General features: G+C 39.5%; 1 protein-coding gene across 1 annotated transcript; it reads right to left on the reverse strand.

The window, feature by feature from the left end:
- Window positions 1–485: 485 nt before the first annotated feature.
- Window positions 486–20481, reverse strand: LOC111221477 (lysine-specific demethylase 5B-B-like). Its single transcript, XM_022744846.1, has 27 exons — window positions 20198–20481; window positions 15628–15705; window positions 15301–15423; window positions 14922–15092; window positions 13924–14049; window positions 13461–13554; window positions 13237–13343; window positions 12919–13077; window positions 12645–12764; window positions 10789–10947; window positions 10171–10352; window positions 9774–9936; window positions 9318–9437; window positions 8735–8929; window positions 8186–8367; window positions 7347–7471; window positions 6872–7022; window positions 5812–5932; window positions 5231–5586; window positions 4261–4399; window positions 3968–4147; window positions 3725–3883; window positions 2654–3073; window positions 2384–2474; window positions 2101–2288; window positions 1734–1997; window positions 486–1619 (listed from the first exon to the last, which is right to left on the reverse strand). The coding sequence occupies exons 1-27, from the start codon at window positions 20348–20350 to the stop codon at window positions 1482–1484; spliced, it is 4464 nt and encodes a 1487-aa protein (XP_022600567.1). The 5' UTR covers window positions 20351–20481; the 3' UTR covers window positions 486–1481.
- Between the last annotated feature and the right edge of the window lie 1375 nt (window positions 20482–21856).

The raw sequence follows: 21856 nt of genomic DNA on the forward strand, positions 1-21856 counted from the left end.
ATAATATAGAGAGGTCTAGACCTGCTCGACCGGCACTATACAAATAAAAATTGACTTGACTTGACCAAAGCTAAGACTGTGTATCTTGTGACCCTGAGGGGCACCAGTGTTATGACCGTTCACATCCTCAGCGGGAACTCGGTCCATCATATCTATATGACCTTGGTTGCTTATGGCAACTGCTATTGGGGACTGGGCTCGAGTCCATCAAGTGTCTTCACAGCTATATTTGAAATAGATCACAACTATTGCTTTTAGGGCTTACTTCTAAGTGACCCGTGGGAACACTGCCACATACCACCTGAAGACTTCAAGATGGAAAAATTCCTTCACAGATAACAGTTGCTTTAATTTTCAGCGAAGACTGAAATGAGACTTTTATGAGCAGCTACAATACGACTACAGATTTCAGACTACAAAAGATGAATTTGACCTGTATGGCCTTCACTTCCAAGGGGATTGACGAGTCCAGGCACATGGGAACAAACATTTTTATTTTATAATGCAAACTGCAACATATGAATTATATTATTTACCCAAAGGAGCAGAAAAAGGTCATATACCCGTGGCAAATAAATCACACAGTCTGTGTTAAATCTAAGTCCAACACAATATTTTCATCCTAAACCATAAAGGGAAAATCCACCCTAAAACAAAATGTACATTCCTTTGATGTCGGACAGTTCATTCTTACTTTGTGAACATCATCAAGTCTCACCCAGCGCCAAGAACTACAGATCCAGGGCTAATTTTTTTCCTCCATTGACAGCGCAAAAAAGGAAACCTGACTTCATATCAAAGTCAGTGATTTTTCAAGGGATATGGGCAAATATTCAGGTGCAAACTTCTGAACATTTTGGATCAACAAGCTCAGACATACAGTCATTGCCTCTCTTGTTTCTGATTCGAGTTGTTCACAAATTTTAACTGAACTGTGTAATATCATAGGATTAATAAAGTGAATTCTTCAGAGTTTTAGCTTCATGCCTGCTTCAGGCATCCTATCAAAGAATGTCTAAGCACAAATATAGTTCAGGTGAAAAGTGAACTTCAATTAATCAGTTCAGTTATTGCTTAGATAAATAATAATTACTCTACAAGAGAAAGATAAGTTTCACATTGTTCAGATGCATGTAAAAAAAAAAACTGTTCTAAAATGTAATGTCAAATTGACTTTTTTTTGGTTGAAAAATCCCTGCGCTGTTGGTTCTTGAAACATTTTGCCATTTTGTACATCTGCATCAAGTCTTGGAAAGTTTCAGAAAGGATTAGTTGATTGGCTTAAAAAATGAGCCACGTGACGAAAACAGTGACAGAAGTCTTTTGTAACTCTGGGAAAAAAGTAAATAGCACCATGTTCACTAAGGGCAAGCCAGAAGGTAAAGGGGGGTGAAGCCGCAGGGCACACAGAGTTCAGGTGTGCACTTAAGTGCTGCAGCTTGCAACAAAACTGCTGATCCTTCAAAGTCACTTTTTGGTCTTCATTCTCCTTTTTTGTAATCTGGCTGTGTGCAGCTTATGCAGATATAGTCCTCCTTCTCTGCTCGCTCAGCAGACAGTCCGACACAGATTTGGTGAAACCACTGGTTGCAGCTGCCGTCACACTGGACCCAGTTTACCTGAAAAGTGGAACATTTTGTTGTTTAAATGTGTTCATCTCTCTCATAGCACTACCTCTTTGTGTGATGCAAATACTGCATGTATTGTATATAATGAAATGATATAAAACTAACCTCGTCACCCTCTGGCTCCCTACACCATGGTGCAGCACACAGTGAGTAGTCCTCCTCTGAATCTGATGGAGCAGGGTCAGATACTGTGTGTGTGGGAGAACTAGTCCTCTTGGTTTCTTCACTCCTCTCTTTGCTTTTCTTGGACTTCTTCTTACGGCACTTCTTGGCGTTGTCACTGTGCTGAGAGTCGGAGCTTTCCTTCCGTCGCTTGGTCCTTTTGCTCTGACCGTTCACTGCCTCCTTTTTGAAACCGGAGACTCCATTCTGCATTAAGACATAAACATTATAACAAATATACCAAAAAGTAGTGAATAAATAGCAAGAGTGATTGAGAACATGATCCCCAAGTAATTAACTTAATCATTACCTTGTTATGGTGTGGGCTCCCCCTCTGAGACTGTTGGTCCTGTTCTGTGTTGTTCCCGCAGGGGGCGCTATGTGAGGGCAAGGGGGCCAGTTTGTACAGCAGGTATCTGTACAGTTGCTCGGTCTCAGGCAGAGTGACCTGCAGTAGGAATCCCTCCACCATCAGTTCATCCAGCTCAGGACCAAGTCCTGTGACAAATATGACGGAGGTCAGAGGGTAAAATAAACAGAATGAATGCAAAGTAATGTGTAGATGCAAAGTGGAAAAAGCTTTTAACACTGACCCTGGAGTGGAACAGACTGGTGCTCTGTATAAAAAGATGAACCATTTATTTCCTGAGTCAGATGTGATGATATTCTGGGTCCAGCTCTCCCCTGAAACAATAAAGAACAATCAACTGTGTCTACAGGGCCATCCAACTAATGTCACTCATAACACAAACAAGCCCTCTGATGGCGACTTATGTCAACAAAGTAACAGTCAAGAGAGACATCTTTTTCAACTATATATATATATATATATATACTGAGTTATAACACGTGTTTCCACTGACCATCTTTGACACTTTTTCCAGCGCTCCCTCTGTGCAGGCCTGCTGTACTCTGTGCTGCCATCGCACCGTCCTCTCGATGAGGAAGCGCAGGGCATCTCCTTCTGGAAGTCGAACCCGAATCCTCTGCAGTGAAGCCAGCAGGGGCAGGACCTTGTCCAGAGGGGGCTTTCTCGATCGCTGACAAAGAGGGCAAAGCCAGGCTTGGCCGTACTCGAGGTCTGAGGTCGTTTCCACACAGCCACAGTGGAAAACTTCACGACAGAGCTCACACTGCACCATGGCACCTGAAGGGGCCTTTTGGCACACACAAACACTAAGTGCGCAACAGTTTTCAGCAGGAAGAAGCTTAGATTCATTTGAGGCCCTCAGAGCCAACAAGATCTCCATTTCCCTCTGGTGGACCTCAGCGAGAGTAGTCATCTGTGAGGAGAGAAGATCAGATCTATTAGATGAAATCAAAAACAATTCTCACCCTCATTCTGCTTCCTGACACCAGATTAGATGATATTACCGACTACAGTAATTAGTTAGGCACACAAGTAATGATATAAAGTTTAAATTATTTAAATACTAAAGTACAACAGTGTTTCACCACTTGACAGCAAAACATGCGGCCGTTAGAAATTCAACAATACACAACAGCATGTCAAATTTAAATAACCACTAAAAAAGAAACTCAGACAGTATATGCAACGTAAAGTAATTTTGGGTTAATGAAAGACTATGTTTCCTCTTTGGTAAGTTATTAGTGCAGTCTGAGATCAGTCAGTTAAGCTTGAAAAGTGTCAATACTTTCAGTTTTAATGAGCAAACTCAACTTCACCTGGACTTTATGCTTTATGTTAAAAAAGTTAAAAACTTTGAGTCTTGAGCTTTTTGAGTCAAGCAAACTGAAACAAGATGAAATATGTGATAAGCAATTCTAAAAAAAAAAAAAAAAGGTTAATAATCATGATTTGACAGTTTTGGCAGCTCTGATTATACGTTTTGTTATACAATTACAATTGCATAATCATACTTGTTGTGGAAATCATTTTAAAAGAATGAAAAAAAAAAAGCAGCCACACTCACAGCAGAAGCAGAGTCCCTGCTCTCACAGAGCGCTCTCTCCACATCACATAGAGACTCCAGTTTCGTTGAAGATTTTTTATTCATCTGTGGAGACTCTCTTGTTTTTTTAGATCGTGACTTCTGATGCCCAGTCCCTACATCACATCTTGGGCAAAGCACCTGAAAACATAGGCTCATTATCTATTGGCCCTGGCATGTAAAACAGCTTTGAAATGACTCAAACTATGTAATATCTCCGTTTACCTCGAGGAGAGAGAAAGGGGAGTTTTTCAGTAGGAATGTCTTTGCTGCGCTCTCCTTCCAGGCCTGAACATCACTGATGAGGGCCTCCAATCGACTCAGCGGCTCGAGCCTCACTGGGATGCCCTCTGCTCTGAGAACCAGCTCAGAGAGACTGTCCAGCACAGGAATACGTCCACCGAGCTGCAAGCATAGTCACACAAGATTTACAATCTACACGCCGCCACCACCATCTCTAGCCAAGTGTTAAGTGTTTAGAAGATTCTATATATAGCTTAACATATATATTTCTTAACCTGGAGTGCTTCAGCTTCATGCAGCCATTTCTTGGCTTTGGTGACAACATCCTTCAGCTGCAGGCAGTTGGGCAGATAAGCAGGGATGTTTTCTACTTCTTGTAGAGCAGCATCAAGTGTTTCTAAGCTGTGATATGGCCTGTAAAATGACATGAGCTTTATTAAGTACACCTTCTATTCACGCAGATAAATAGACAACAGAAATGCATTTTTCCCACAGTTGTATTAAAACATCAAATATTAGATCACTTTAGGTGCTTGCTATGGTAGAGTCTGATGCTTTACAATGTGTAGTCTCTGTGGAGCCATTAGTGGGTTAAGCACTGTCACAACATCATGATCCTCTTTATCCACCATGATCCAGCTCTGCAGACTTGGCACATTTCACTCTGCACTGTCTGAAGTTTAAGCTGGTTTCATGTTTTCACTTCACATCTGACACTGCTATTTAAGAAAATTGCACATATACAAAATATTAATGTATAAATTCACACTTTCAGAAAAGAGCTTTTACGGTATGTTAAAACACAATAATCTGAGGTCCAGTACTGTAATGGTTTCAGGGTTTCAAGCTCTGGACAAGTAAGGAGTAGATGGGGTAGAGTATATTATATTATATTGATTTGGTTTTTTATGGTAATTTCATATCTTGTGCTGAAATTTTGTCAACATTTCCCTGACACTATTGTTTCTGAAGATTCTTTCACTTAAAAAGAAGGTGACACATTTGCCCAATCTATTGTAATTTAATTTACACACTTAACACCAAGAACAAAAACTGATTGAACTATTTCCATAAAAAAACAGTATCTGACTGGAAACCTGGTAAATGTTACCAAGTAGTCCATCTGTTTGTTTCTTCGTCCAAAACACAGCTACGGGACTGACTAAAAAGAAAAAAAAAAAGCTATGGAAACTGAAGGATGGAAGATGCAAACACAACAGGTCCAGTGCAGCTCTGTGTCCTCACCTGGCCTCGATGAGGCTGAGCACCCTCTCCTCCCACTGCTCCGACACTGTCAGCAGCTCCTGCAGACGAGCCATGGCTCTCTCCACGGAGTTGTGAGGGGCCAGGCCCACGCCCTGGTCTATCAGCCTCCTCATGGTGTCCAGACAGAGGCTGTCTGGCCAGCTGCTGGCTTGCTGCACGGCCTCCAGCCAGCGAGCCTGCTCCAGTCTTTCCCTCAGCAGGGGCAGCTGTGGCAGCTCCACGTCTAGGCCCAGACTTACGTCCAGCAGGTCCTGCAGCTCCAGTGGGCTGGGGGACTCATCAGAGAGGAGATGTTCGCTGCGCTGCCGGAAGTCATCCACCCTGGTCAACAGGTCCTAGAGGTCATATTGAACACGCATTTGGTACCAACATTTGAATACTTGGACAACACTATGTTCAAAAATTCAATAATTTCACTCTCATACATCAAACATGTTTCAAGTTGAAGAAACTTTTTTCCAAATTAAAAACTTCATGATATTTAAGATTCTATTATTTAGAAAAGACCTGTACAAAAACAATCATATACATGTTAACAAGTCTAATCTAAGCTCACCGACCTTCAGTAAAGGAGCCTGTCGGATGGTACACGGCAGGTTGTCTAACTGTCGAACAAAAGACCTCAGCTCCTCCACTGTCAGTTCATTCTGGTTTTGAGACTTTCCTCCTCCAGAACGATACCTGCAACACAGATGAAAATTGCTCAACAGACCAATAAATGAGAGATATCAAAATGACCGAAACAGCAATAATAATAATAAAGAAAAATAAACTTAATGTTGGCAATTTGAAAATAAAATCTGCATTTTGCCACCTTTGTCTGGCAAGGTGAATGGAAAACACTACCTGTAGATCAACCCTGTTACCTCCTATAATAATACAACTGAGTCAATAACCATAATTGAGAATAATGTCAGCTCACACCAACACAATGAAAACTGTCATTTCCAGAAAACCCAATGAGCTAGGGGTAAGAGTAAGATGATCTAAATTCAAAATTCAGACCCTAAACACGTCAGGAATACATTATCCGATAATATAGTTACTCTGGATGGCATTACCTTGGCCTCCAGTGCTACAGAAAGAAATGGGGTCATTTTTGACCAGGTGAGCCCTGAACCATCCCTTAGTTATACTGCTATAGGCCTAGATTACTCCCATGATGCACTGACCACTCTCTTTCTCCCTCTCTCCCTCTCCATACATATACATCATACTTCCTCATATCATGGTGTGTTTTTTCTCTCTTCTGTAGTTTGTGCTTCTCCTCTCTTTCTCTCTGTCTGTCCTCATTCTCCAGGTATCAGTCGCTGGAGCTGCAAGATCCAGATCTGCCACTACAACACTCATTATTATCATTATTAATTGGTGCTACTCTCATTGCTGATGTTATTATTGATAACCCCATTACACCTAAGGGTATTACTACTATTATTTTCATTATTACAATCAACACAGCTGTTCCTGGTCTCTCTCCTCTCTCTTCACACATCATCTCACAATGTCTGATGTGGGTCAGAAGCAACAAGGCATATTTTCTGGGTGGCTATTGATTGTGTTATGGTCTGATTTTGATTCACAGCGATGCAACCAAACATGTCTAATCTATTTTTGTAGTACCTCGTCTGCCTCTTCCCATTGAGAAGCTGTTGTGCCATCACACCAACTTTATCTGCTTCTGAGGTGACTGTGCGTAGCTGATCCACGAGGCCGGTTTGTGGGAACGCCTTTGTTTCTGCCTGCTCCACCAGGCTGTGAAGCTCTTCCAAACCTGACCAGAAATTGGTACTTAAGTCCTCAGAAAACACATTCACAGACTGTAGGTCAATATTTACATGTGTCACTCAAATGAAAGTGGTGGGAAAAAGAGTAATAAAATGTTTTGTTCATTCTCTAAAAAACACAAAAACAGACATGTGGAGATTGTACATGTGAAATGAAGTGTCAACAGCTGTCTTAAAATACAAGTTAAAGTAATACAAGATAGTGTTGCCAACTGAGAATACTAATGAGTGTATCTCCTTAAAATCAGGAGGAGAAGGCATATTTGGGACAAAGGTTTTGTGGTAGGACATTTTTTGCATTTTCTTCAAACCTTTTTTCTTGTTTCCTCTGTTCTCCAGGATCTCCTGAACATTACAGAGCCAGTCTTTGTACGATTCTGCACGCAGCTTCACTGATGCCATCATGGGGTACAACTCATCCAGTGTAAACTTGTAACTGCAGGAAATGACAAAGCAAGTCAATGAATACACTATGATGATCGTGCCGTTTCTTCAATAGAAAGTAAAATGTAAAATGCATTTTTTTTCTAAATTTTCTTTGGATTTGAAATTGTAAATAAGGCCGGCAGCCTTTGAGCACTTTTTCCTTTTACATTTAACAGCTGCTTTTCATGGGATTAGGCAACATCAAACTAAAATTACTACTGCAAAACCAAATTGCTTTGTTTGTTTATACAATACAACACTGCTGATTTCACAAAGTCCCTCTGAGCTCAAAATTTTTCAGCTAATTTCATAAGAATCTCAGAGAACGCATGCTTTTTAGAAAATTATATCTTGTCACAAGTATCATTATTAGGATGTTTTAAATTGATTCTCTTCATCTAGTGAGATTAAAACTTAATGAAATTAATTCATGTCACTGCCTCAGAAACTGCACGTTTAGTTTCCTGGCCTAATTTTGTCTCTTTGCTCTGTGATAGAAATATTTCATTGCTGACAAAAATTTAAAGCAGGTCTCATTTTTGATGAAGTGCTCTAATAATGCCCTTTAAGTAAAAACACACGGGCAAAGCTGCCCATTTCTGCAAATATGATTCTCACACTATTGTTTTGTGTGATAATCAGATGCTTCATGGTAATAGTAAAAACAAAACGAATGAAACTCAGAAGCGAGTATGTTCGGTTGATGTGATTACTGAAGACTCACTGGAGTGTGAGGTTGCTATGAGGACATGAGCAGAGGTCCTGGGTGTGGTACAGACAAACCATCTTGCCGGGGCTGCAAGCACAGGTGATGCCAGACAGGTAGCAGGTGGTCCGACACTTGGAGCACTGCCGCTCCTCGTCTGGGAGCACTTCATAATCGACTTGCTGTGATTGCACCACACCCTGGGGATACAAATTCACAGTTGTTAGAGCTGCAGAGGAGACAGAGGAGCTAAATGTGACAGCTGTGCAGACAAAAAAGTCTCCTAACCTAAATCCTTTGATCTATAATGATAAATACCTTTCAAGTTTTAAGTTTTCTCTAATTTATCCTTGATGACACATCATTAAAAAGGTATACCAGCTAACTCCCACAGACCACAGGAGCTTATATAACAAACTGATGAATTAATGAGATTCAGACATTAAATTCCACCCCTTTACTCTCATTTTCAACATGTTATGTGCTCTAAATACAGAAACTACATGCTGCCATCATTTTAACTCTTATACTAGAAAAAAAAAAGTCCTTCAGACAAGAACTGCTCACCATTTTGTTAATCTTCTCTCTTAGTTCCTCTTCTTCTTGGACCATGACGGTCATCTCCTTCTGCACTGCTGAGGCCAGGTCAACATCCATCGTGTCTGCTTTACAGGCCATGTTACAAACCATCTCGTCATGAGAGAAGACACAGTACCTGCTCAGCTGGCGATAGTGATCGACACATTTGCGGCCAATGGGCATCTGCCAGAAAACATGGATATAAGTCACTAATGCAGCAGGAAAAAAAACATAAAAATCATAATTATTATTGTTATGATTACTTAACAAATCCCTGTTCCTGGAAGTGGAACCCCCATTCAGGTCCTCAGTTTTTATGTACTGTATGTGCTGTATGTCTATACGTGTTTTCGCCAGTTTTATTTTCTTGATATTATTATTAGCAAATTTTGACATTAAAGAAGAACATTTTCCTTTTAAACTCTAAGCAAGCAAGTTTTCCCTGACTTCTAGACACAACACAATATTAACTGGGGGATGGTGCAGAGCTACTATATTTGAGCAAAGATAATTATTTTTAAAAAGAACATGGCTGGTGCTATGCAAACAGATGGATGAACTAATTTCTTACCCAGTCCATTGTGCAGAAGTTGACAGCTTCAGCAAAGTTGAAACCCTGGTTGAATCCACTGTGATAAGCTCTGGGAAAAGTGATGACAAACTCGCCTGCACACTGGTTGGTGCGATAGATCTAGTTAAGAGTAAGAAAGGACAGAAAAATTACAAGTTGTACATATTTAACAGTCCCTGTTTTTTAAACTTTTCATTATGTACTTTGACAAGATGACATATGTTGTCTTGTCTTGCTGATAGTTGAGGTATTTTTATTTTTTTATTATTTTTTTCTGTCACCAGTATATCAGTAACAAAGCACAGAATGTCATTCATATTCATTTTTTCTGTGCAAAAGTGATCTGTGATATCATATGTGAGGATTTGTCATCACACTTAGTGGATAAAGATCAAACATTGTTTAAGACATTTGAATGCGATGGCTGATAAATGAGTGTAAGAGTGAGCTTGTTACCGGGACGCCGTTGTTCATCAGCGTATTGGGATTCATGATGGTGACCAGCTGGTGAAGGAGGTCTGGCTGGGACTCAAACAGCTCAGGGGCCAGTTTCTTCATGACAGACTCGAGGTGCTCAGCAGCATAACCAGGAGCCCCGTACCACGTCTTTGGCTCCCCCCTACACATATGGACATCTTAGTGAAAAAAACATTCGTATCTCCACACAAATGATACATTACTGCCATTACTGTACTAGACAGGACTGGTACAGTAATACTGTAATTTTTGAAGAATTATAGATTTGCCAAAACCATGACCAGTGTGAAAAATACCAGCGTGTTTGTAGTGTAAGAAAGCAAACGTTAAAATCACCATTACAGATACTTAACAGAGTTTGGTGAATGCATTTTACCAGTGTAGATAGTTTATGGAGTAGCTCCAGTGGTCCTCAATATGCCAGCAGAAGGAGGAGAAGCACATGCCCACATAGAGCCAGGGTAACTTCATCCCACAGATGTCAGCTGTAACGTGAGTCAGCACCGAGGCATCCAGCACCGGCATGTTGTTCAGGTTCCAACCGCTGCTCAGGTAATGCTGCAGGTCAGAGACAGGTCTCAACACTCCACTGAACTTCTCACTCAAATATATCCCTGTAAACTGAAAACTCATCACATCTGTAAACAAAAACATAATGTCAGCATTGTTCATGTCTCTCAGTTCCTAGCCTACACCTCCCACCAACCCTGCTTAAGAAATAATGAAAGATATTTGAGAAATATTTGACCTTTGGAGAATTTGCTTTGATAATCAATATTAATTAAGTATTCATAGTGGGCATGTTTTTAGACATCATTACCTGATCATGACCACTATATTTTTCATAAGGTTTTAGAGAGAGAAAAGTTATTTATAAAATGAAATATTTTAGTATTCAATTTCAATTAATTCGATTATGACTCCAAATCATGGTGAAAAATGTATTTTGTAGCCAAGTATAACATCATCGCCATAACAACAGACAGTTTTGTACCTCGTCCTCAGGAGAGACTTCAAAATGGCTGTTCATCACAGGGAAACCACTCCCAAACTCCTTGGAGGCAATGTCTGCTCCGTACTCCACAGTGACATCCTCCTCGATGGTGCTGACCAGACGCCAGAACTCCTTCTCCACAAGCTCTGTGGGAACCATCTGAAAAACACACAAAAAGCACAAATCTAGTAACCAAAAATATGGGCTACATAAAAAGTGATGCGTTTCTCCAGTCACTGCTACACCTATCAGAATTTGAGCTTGAATTGTTTAGACCAGTATAAAGAACAACAGCAAGAATTCAGCTGGATAAAATTTTCTGTCTATAGCCCCTTTAACGCAGCCTATTCAAGGCGGGAATGTGGCACTTTTATTCCGCCTCGCCGCTCTGTATAAAATATACGAACACGGAATGGTTGGGCATTGTTGTTGTGGCAATAAGCCGGCAGCGGAGGTAGTCACAGAGCTGGATCAACGCCCGTGTAAAAGGGGGAGCCGGCATGGCAAGAGAGACGCCGACGCTGGGCTCCCCCCGCCTCCCCAAAGCATTAGATAAGACAAACAGGACTTTCTCTGGAAGTGTGTTATCAAAGCATTCCTTTGTTCCAGACCAAAGTCATAAAACCAAATAACAGAGTCCAGAGAGTTTCCCTTTAAAATCTGCCAAAATCTGCCTCTAGTCTCAGAAGACCTTTTTGTTCGACAAAAATAGAACAATTTCATGCACTGGAATATTTTGTTTATATTGATATTACTAGAGTTGGGTGCAAATGGTAGAAATAACTAGTCATAAAACTTTCATTTCCACTGTGTAAGACGTGTCATGTTTGGGGTCAAATATTAGCATAAATCAGTTTGGGGAAAACTACTTTTAGAATGACAGCTGGTAAGGTGTGCATGATATGTCCAAAATTAATGATAAAAGTATCTGGTAATAGAGGTGGAACCTTTAATCCAAAACTGTAACTGGTTTGGACATCTTTAAGGGTCTTGAACTGAACTCCTATCTGCCTTTTGCCTTTTGCCCATCTGCCATGCTGCTCTTCTGCTTTTCTGCCGAACTGAAGAACTACAGATGAAGTAGTGAAACAGACGAGTTACTGTAACTTCTCAAGCTGCACTGTGTCTGCCTATGGATTTATCTGCCCAATGAACCACTTCCCTCAACATTTAACCATCCACAGCAGTCTATGCAGTGGGGCCGATTAACCATCGCCACTGCTACCTCAACTACTGACTGTGTTTGCCCTACACTCGCGTTAAAAGTGGCTCCCACCGAAGAGTCAGGTCATAGTGGCCAACTGAGAGCTTCAAAGGACTATTATGGGAAGATAGGCCTGTGGGAGACGGTCTATGGACGTCACCCTTCACAGCACGCTGTCATAAAGATACTGTCCACGCAACCTAGTCATGTGGCTTTCAAAGGTCTTACTGGATATGATGTAATTCTCACCTCTGTAGGTCAGGTCATTAAATCTAATGTTGTTGTGTATTTTCTTTTAATCAATCTATTTGATTTACATATTTTTAGTTGATCCAGTCAATCATTTCCTTGCGGTCATTTAAATCATCATCTTTTCTCACCATTGTAATTATACACTATATATATATATATATATATATACACACACACACGGTTGTTATAATGTGTGTGTGTCTTTTAATATAGGAGACCCTTAAATTTCCATTAACAAGAAGAGCAACTTTCATCCATATTTTTCACACACACATAGAAGCCAGTTAAAGATTACATCCCATCATACTTAAACCAGTGACTGAAATTAAGGGTAATTACCAACAAAACAAAAACTAAGTGGAATGGAAACCATATCAATGAACAAGCGATTTGAACTCACATGAACTGGCATGTTGAAATAATCAGACTTGAAGGAGTCGGCCATGTCTCCAAAAGCTTGGAGGGTGTAGCTTCTGCCCGCCTGCTCAAAGCCAAAAGCGACAGGAGGTTTGCCACATTCCTGCGAGAATAAAGATGGGATATGAAGTTAAAAACAAACCACTCACATCTGTACTATATCTGTGGATATCAGACAGGAGATTATTCTCTTGTTCCCAATTATAAACTTCTCTGTTAGGATTTAGCTCCCCAGAGGTGGAGGGCTTGCAGCTCACCTGAGCCAGGCACTTGGGGCACCTCCAGTCGCCTTTGGGAACATCATGGAGGGGAGGGATCAGACAGAAGATGTGATAGCTGTCATCACAGCCGTCACACAACAGCAGGCGGTCCTCAGCGCTCCCACTGCCACACACCAGACACATGTACTGGTCCACCTGAGTACACAGAACAATTGTGAGCACTGTCTTTGTTCTGTGATGTGCAATTATCTTCTTTCACATGCATCCAATAAGGATAAACGTTGTTTTATTTGTACAGTATGGGAATTATAATGATATAAGCCATAATTTCAATACAATAGAAAAAAAACTTACTTTATTCTGAGGAGGTTTGTTTATCTTATTTAATAGAATTTCTTCATATTCTGTTGGATCCTCATGTTCAATGGGCTCCTTTTTCACCTCGGTGACGGCCATTCTCACTGAAAGACATGGATGACGGTTCATTGGAAGCTGTAAGAATCTCGAATAATGTAGCTCAATTTAACCAACACATCCCATTGTCTTTATAAACCAATTGGCACTGTCTTTGTTCTTACCAGGCTCTGGTTTGGCAACAAATGTTCCCATCCTCCTCCTGAGATTGGGACGATTCTCACAAACTTCCCCAGGTTCGGTTTTAACACAACCTCTCTGTCAGAATCACAGTGAGAGTCAGAGACAAACAAAGAGACAAGAGTTGCACATTCTACTGGGTCGCCAGTAAGACATCGGGTGCATAGAGTTTTACACCAGGGAACTAATGGCTTGACCCTGTACATGCAAAAAAGGCCACAGGTGCAGTTTGAATTGAGGTCGGCTGGTCCTCTGTCATGTTGGACACAAAATGTAAATACACCTTACTGTAAAGCTGAGAGCATCACAAGACATTCCTGCCTAAGTGTAACTGCTGTAAACCTTTGCTGAATGTGCATCAAAGCCATAAAGGTATGAATGCTATACAATCACATATGATTGATGTGGTAGCATGAGAGAAAAGTGAGAAGCAAAGATCAGACTCACTTCAGATCTCATTCGTTTTGCTCGGCGAGCAATACTGCAGGTTTCCTGGGGCTGCACAGACTGGCGCTGCGGCAGGTCATGAGGAGTGTACTCCTTATCTTTAGTGTCATTGGTCAAGGTGGCCTTCTGCAAAAAGAAGTTGGAAAACCTTCCGTCATTAAACAATGAATTAGTCTAGTTAAGAGCTAAGTGAGATAAAAAAATAGCCACATTTCTTTCCCCCTGAATTTAAGCCAAATTAACCAATCCGACACACTCAAACAATAGAGACCGGACAAAACAAAAACTGTTGGTGTTAGCACATGCTTTAAAGAAAGAAAACAATCTAATACCTAAAATGAGGATTTAAATGTTTTTTGTTTTTTTTTCTCCAAGATCTTGCCCCTCGAAAAGATGACAGCTTGGGCCACGTCATAGATACTAGTACAACATGTTTGTAATCCAATACAAGATTCATCTACTAGAGAGTACCTTGTAATAGTATATTTGTGGCAATTGTCTGGAGATGTTGATTTGACTGTATTGTGATTTTTGCTTATTGGACTGCACAAGTGTTTTACTGATTGTACAATGATGAAGTTGTTGTATCCATCACCTTAAGATAGTGGCCCTAACAGTCCAAAGTAAAAAACCTCACTGTCTTTGATAACTGTTTCACCTCTTTATCAGCACTGCAAGCAAATATGGCTGAGAGGCCTCAGTAAGAAACCAAACTGTTCAATACCTGGCAAAGTTTCATTGTTGTTTCTATGATATTCTTAAGACCAAACTAAGACTAGATCCACATTCATTCCATTAAAACTATACAATTGTCAACTATATTAATCCTGTGTGTACTAAGCTTTTGGAGAAAGTCGGGACCAAGTTTATAATTATAAATATGTTAAAAAGACGCTGTAATGGACTGTTAATTCTTCAAATAAACATCCACTCCACTGTAAACAATGAGTCTAGCTACTGCTGCTCTACTGAAAAAAGAAAGAAGAGATGTGACGTACGGGCAGATTGGCTCCAGTCTGGAACAGGTTATATGGGTAGAGGATCCTCTCATAGTGTGCCCGCAGATGAGAGCCAATAGCCTTGCCTGGAGCAAAGCCCATCTTGACAGATATCTTAGTCCAGCGTCGGTCTCTGCAGACTGCATCAAAACCTCCCTCATCATTCACCAGCTTTGAAGAGAGAGAAACCATGAGTTCAGTATTTCAGAAGGTGTGTTCCCATTCCCATTTAAGTAGAAAATGGTCTCAAATTGATCTCTCTAGAATTGGTCCCAGTAGAAATTAAGAGTAAATAAACGCACAAACATATAATTTAATTGTAAACTGGTTATTGTCCTCTTCATACAATCCTAATTATAAAACTAGAATTTGCACATACTTTATTCAGTTGGTAAAGATCCAAAATCTTTCTTTCCACATGAGGAATTTTCAGAGTGCATCCTTGCAGCTCCCAGAATTTTGCTATTTGATCCAGGAAGTTGAGCTTAACTCTGGTCTGAGCCTAAAAACAGGATGACACAAAGGTTAGTTAGTCATGTAATAAACATTTTACTGTTTAAGGTGACTGCAGTTATAAAGAAATGGAAAAGGCAAATTACCTGTAATTAATTGACAGGATTTTTAACTTACTGAATACAGCATTTACACTTACTACATTTTAGGTATCTTAAATATATATAATATATAACGTATTATATGAATGTACCTCCAATTCATTAAGCCTTTGTATTCGTGGCGTGAATTTCAGTCTGTCAACATCACAGGCAAATGGTGGCTGCCATTCCTGAGAGAATTAAGAAAAAACATTTATTAAGCAAAATGAGACAATATCTCTGATGGTCACGTTGAAACAGAAGCCTCTGAAAACAAATTAAGTTCACAGATTTGTAAGTCTGTAAGAATATGTCATGTTTTTCAAGTGAAAGATGCATAATTTTAGTCAAACCACTCAAAATAAGCCTGAAGCCGCAATTATACATTTTCATCTTAAGCACAAAAAAGACTAAATATCCTTGGGACTGTAGGTTTTAGCAAATGTTACTCAAACAGCAGGAATACATTGTGTTTTTTATTTAAGACTGTTTTCAGTTGCAGGTTTGGTGCATTAATGAGTCTGTATATGTGCAGGGGGGCTGTCTATGTGACCTTAAAAGTAGCACATTTTATATCTTAATACAGATAGGCATATTTTATGAAATAAAGACCCTTTGATTGTTGCTACTTACCACTTAAGCGTGATTTTTAAACACTTCCCCATCTGATCCTCTAAACTGACCAGGTTTAAGTCAACAGGTAATAAAAATCTAAAACTCTTTACTATTTACACACCCAGTCTCATGTATCAAATAAACTGCAGTTCTTCAGGTAAACCCAAAGCCTGTATTTAGAGGCAAGCCTACAGGAAGTCACTGTGTGCATGCAAACATGCAAATATGCTGAAGGCAATATTTTGCGTTGAGCAATATGGCTGATCAATAGTAATAATCTGTTCATTACATGTTGATTTTTTGGTGACATCAACAAATATACACATACATTAATACACACACATACATTATACATTATAAATGTTTTGCATGTACAAAACTACATGGTAAATAAGCAGACTTTCATTAGTTGCATTCATCAACATGGTGATGTTAAAATCAAATATGACAATTTAAAAATGTCTTAAAATGTTTGTCAGAACCTTTGAATGAAATTGGCTGATTATCAAATGATAACAGGAGAATCCCCAGTATGTGATTCAACAACACACAAGAACATGGAATAACTGCCTGTCCATATTCCATGGAGTTAACTACAGCAACTTAACCACACCAATTTTTCACATTTTTGTTATGTTGCAGCCTTATGCTAAAATAATTGAAAAAAAATTCCCTCATCAATCTGCACCCCATAATGACAAATGACTTCTTTGTCATTATGGGGTATTGGGTGTAGATTAATGATTCTTTATTTTAGCAGGCTGCAACATAAAAATGTGACAAAACTGAAGGGGTCTGAACACTTTCTGAATGCACTGCATTAATGCACTTGCACATTGTATTTAAACAAACCTACTCTTGCTAGACCACACAACTTCCTGCAAGACTAGAAGACTAGAGTGATGGCTCAATAATCAGCAGGATCATCTCAGTTTTATACAAATGAGAGAAAAATAAAATAATAAACAACATTGCTTTTGGTGTGCTCTGGTCTTAACTCTGTGTTTTGGCTTTTAGACAAAGAATAAATGAATAAATAAATAACAACACTGACCACATTATGAATACTAATCTAAATCAGATGACATCATTAATATGTGGAATAACTTGTTATTGCATTTGTAACATAACAAAATGGACCTGTCAACCCTGAAATATGGTCTTAGTTTTGCTCTTTAAACACGATGTCAACATCTTTGAACCAAACTACCGCTGAAACTACAAAACTACACTTACAAGATATGTAAACTGATCATGTGACTTGACTCAGTTGGGCCCGGAAGTTAGGCTACGGTTCAGGATCTAATTCAGATTTTAATTATCACAATATCTCTTAAATAGTACAGAAACAAACAGTTAATTTGTGAAAATAGTCAGCATTCTCTTTAAAAATGACCACCTGTCACGGTGGCTTTAGCAGTATAAAATGTAAAATGTTGCACACAACATCTACTGGGTCTGGACAGGCTCTTTTTCTTCCTGGGTTGAAACTGCTAGTCAGAATAGGGACAACAATAGCTGCATTAACGCCACCTTATCATCTGTAGACAAAGCTGGATTAGACCCACAAATGTGCGGGCACAAAAGGAAAACAATTGTTTTGAAACATATGGAACTGCACTGGGTTTTCTGACCACACCAGTTAAGATTTCAAGCACAGTTTTGGTCCAAACATGACTAATTTTCCCTCTAGTACAAAATTACGAATACGAGTGGTGAGAAGTTAACCGTAAACAGTCATAACATAATCACGGAGAATCATTTACGTATGCGCTACTAACATCTAGAGTCAAAATCTAACTCATGTTAAACCCTGAAGGAAATACTGACCACATACTGTGCACCCAGAAATCACTGATCAAAAACAGGTTGTGATGCAATGTCTTCTTCCTTTTCTAAAACACTTGCTCTTTTTGATTGCTTTACACGAGAGAAAAAGTAGAGAAAACGGAAACAAAGAAAAGGAGATCTCTGGCCAGATCCTATCTTAAAAACACAGGATGTTACATGTACACAATGTGTGCCTTCACCATACAAGCCTCCAGGATGTCCAACGCCATTGTGCCTTTCCACCCTCAAGAGCTCAGATTCACACTGCTAAAGGTTTTAAGATTGTTTATTGGTTTGTTTGGCTCACACACCACACTGGAGCCATACTTTGGTCTGAATGTTCAGTAGAAACTGATGGTGCATGACACAGGACTGCAGATAATGATGCATACAGTGTAGGGCAAATGCTGAATTGAAAATTAGACATTGTTCCTCTTTTGTATTAATTTTACATATATACTATATATACACAAACCAGAACACGCTAAATGAACAGGTATTGAATTTGTACTTTTTATTTGTTGACCTGCTGCTTCTTAACCATATGGTACGTAATTAAAAGAATTACCCTGCATTTTAAAACCTGCCAATGTAGTCATAAAGATGCCAGTAAATTTAAATGACTTGCGGCGATGCCCTGAATGTGGTCAGGCAAAAGTGTCATAGGCCACAACTTTGCCTCACAATATATTTCTAAATGATGAGATCAACAACAGGTCTCTTTATAAAGATATGCACTGTAGACTACAATGCAGTTAAGCACTGGTCTAAGCAAAGCACAGAATAGAAGAGGGGACACTTCTTTGACGATAATATACGTCATGAAAAACCTAGACAAGCTGCATCCACAATCCTTGCTCAGACCTTTTGCCATTGCCTTCTTTTGTTTACATCAGCAGTGCATTTTCAGCCACAACACCAGCAAACACTTAAAGCAGTCTCTCTCCCACCCTTTTTGATAACAATCTAGTCCCTCTTACTCCTAACCGTCCTGTTAAACCGTGCAAAATGGGCTTTTGCAGTTTACTAATTTCTACTACAGATGAGTCTCATGTTATCTGACGGCATACAGATCAAAGAAAACTATTCCCATCCAGGACCTTAATGTTTTCAAACTGACAAAGGGGATATCTGACATAAATCATGTTAGTCACCAGTCATGGTAATATAATTTATTTAAGCAGAATTCGCCTTTTATCTAATTTGCGTGGAAGCTTGGACACACCCTTGAATGCCCTCCTCTCCTACAATGTATCAGAAATAAGGCCAATGTAAGATAATTCAAAATTCTGTGTATTTGAGGGAGGATTCATGATTACTACATCTTCTTTATATGCTGAAAATGTAATATTTGACTCCTGTGACGTTAGGGAGGTGTGGATTAGGGCATTGTAATCCTCCAATTAGAAAAAGAAAATGTTTTAAAAGACAGCCAATCGTCCGAGAGTTGTTTTCGTAATAACGATATAATATTACCCTGCAAGCCTGAAATACTTATCTAAATAACTGACGACGTAAACAACCAGGAATAAAAGCACTCAAGTAGGTTTTACATGTAAAAAAAATGACAAAACTAAAGCAGAAACAGTGTCCGTTAGGCTCCGTGTTTAGGCGACCCCATCTCTCCATAAACAGTTGGTCACCGAGCACGTAGGTAACGTTAGCCAGCGTTAATGTCAGACAACTGCAGCTTTAAACAGGCCTAATTAACGTTGGCTATGTTACCTCACACTAGCTAAACCCGTCAAATCCTGTTGGGAAAGTTGGGCTTTACATTTAACGAACTGTATAAAAGAAGTGGCTAAAAGACTAGTTTAAATGTTGTCGGGTTGTTTCCGTGCGCTGACTCCAGGAAGCATTTCATTCTGCGCTAACGTAAACAATTTCTGTTATATTTGCATACAGGCAAAACTTTGGCATTTGAATTATTTTTAGAGATCATACCCCTAAAGCTGACTGATACAATAAACACATGTCTGAGTGTTTGAAGGTTAAAAACTTGTCCAGGACATAGTATTTCCTCCTGAATGGCAATGTCTGAGTGCTTCTCTATGGCTGTTGCAAACACAACACACTCCGGGCTCAGGCTAGCTGACAATTCAACTCGGAGCCGCAATCCGCCATGTTGAAACCTGTCTAAAAACACAACTTTGCCTGCTAAATTAACAACAGCAGCAGAGATACACACACCACACAAAACAAAAGCTCGAAATACTGTAAAAATGAGGAAACACTCACCGGCGGCGGGCGGACCTTACAGATGCCAGTTTTCTCTGCAATGGGTCGTATTTTGTTGATGTACGCAAAAGGGTCGGCGAATTCCTCCCAGCTGGGCTCAAAAACAGGGCACTCCGGAGGAGGAATGAACTCATTCAGCTGAGGTTGACTCATCGTTGCATCTTCGTTATGCCTGTAGCTGGATATATTTGTTTTTTCCTCACGCCGAAATCGCTCGCTGAGGATTTCTGTCTCTCAGTTCATGTCCATTCACCACTCATTGAACTCAAAGACGAATTATCTAGTTGGAGACGAGCGGTTGACAGTCACAGGCCGTACTCCTCCGCCTCAAAAAGTAGACACCCACAAATTATTTAGATTCACAGTTTGTTTTAAACCCAGTCGCAGCGTAGCCGCGTCAGATACAACATGCTCACTTTGAGACTTTATTTCAAACGCAAATACTGAGTGTGTGTAACTAATATTTTACCAAACAGATACAGCTCCAGTGTTGCGTGTTCAAATCTGTTTGAAGGAGTTAAGTGCCCGCAGGACTGTGATAGAGTAGAGTAAAACGTCTTGAACGTCATTTTGGTCTACTTTGATTATCATAGGAAATAAACTACGATGGATTTCGCTCTCACACAGGTAACACTTATGAGAACAATACTCTTTAGTTAGGGATTATGTATATCTTATTGGTTCCGTGGTTTCCTCACAGATGATCGCGTCTCTGTTGGGTGAGTTTGATTTGGGTCACACTTTGCACGCTGGTGCACTGAGCTCACTCGGTTTACAAATGGTAGGATGAGTTTGATTGGCTCTTCCCTACCCCGCCCGGCTGTCCCGAAAGAATAGACGCGTCAGACGGCACGTTGGACTTTCTAATCGAAGACACCCACTAGATCTCTACGCGCTGACCGGCACTTCGTTTTTAAATGGTCTAGTGGAGCTCGTTGATTGGTAGAGACTACAGTCATATGGTGATAGTTGGGCTGTTTATGTTTTCATAATGAACATTTTAATTAAGTCATTTATACTGTACCAACCCCTGAACGCATCTAACACAAAGTATATCATACGATAAAAACACTATATTTTGAAAACTTTTTCTTGTTAAATCATGTTAGATCATGTCAATATGCATGAGGACACTTGCTAAATAATTAACAAACCATTAGAGAAAAACAAAACAAAACCCAAACACATTGAAATATACAATGTATTATACACTATATATATTCAAATCTTTACTACCACATAGAATGCAATTTATTATCTGTTTCTAATCATATCAGCCAAAGTATGAAAGTATGATGGAAAACTAATAGGGGCAACAAAACATGGCCAATAATTATTTATCATTATATCACATTTTTCAGTTACCTGAGATTGACATATCTCTGTTTTTTCTAATGACACTGTCTTGATAATATATTTTTTGTCAATGTTACATTATCAATCACACAATCTTTAGCCACACTATTATTCATTGAGAACAGCTATCCTACAAAATGGTAACTATCTCGTTGATATCATCTCATGCAGAAGTAAATTATTTCCTAATTTTACCACCTCCTAACTGAAAGCTACGTTGTTAAAATTGGTTTGCTGTACAGACTGTAAAGCCCTTTCAGGCAAATTTGTGATTATATACTATAGATTTAGCTGGATTGATGT

This window comes from Seriola dumerili, unplaced genomic scaffold, assembly GCF_002260705.1.
Source record: "Seriola dumerili isolate Sdu_G_001 unplaced genomic scaffold, Sdu_1.0 BDQW01000088.1, whole genome shotgun sequence".
In the NCBI taxonomy this organism is placed as follows: Eukaryota; Metazoa; Chordata; class Actinopteri; order Carangiformes; family Carangidae; genus Seriola; species Seriola dumerili.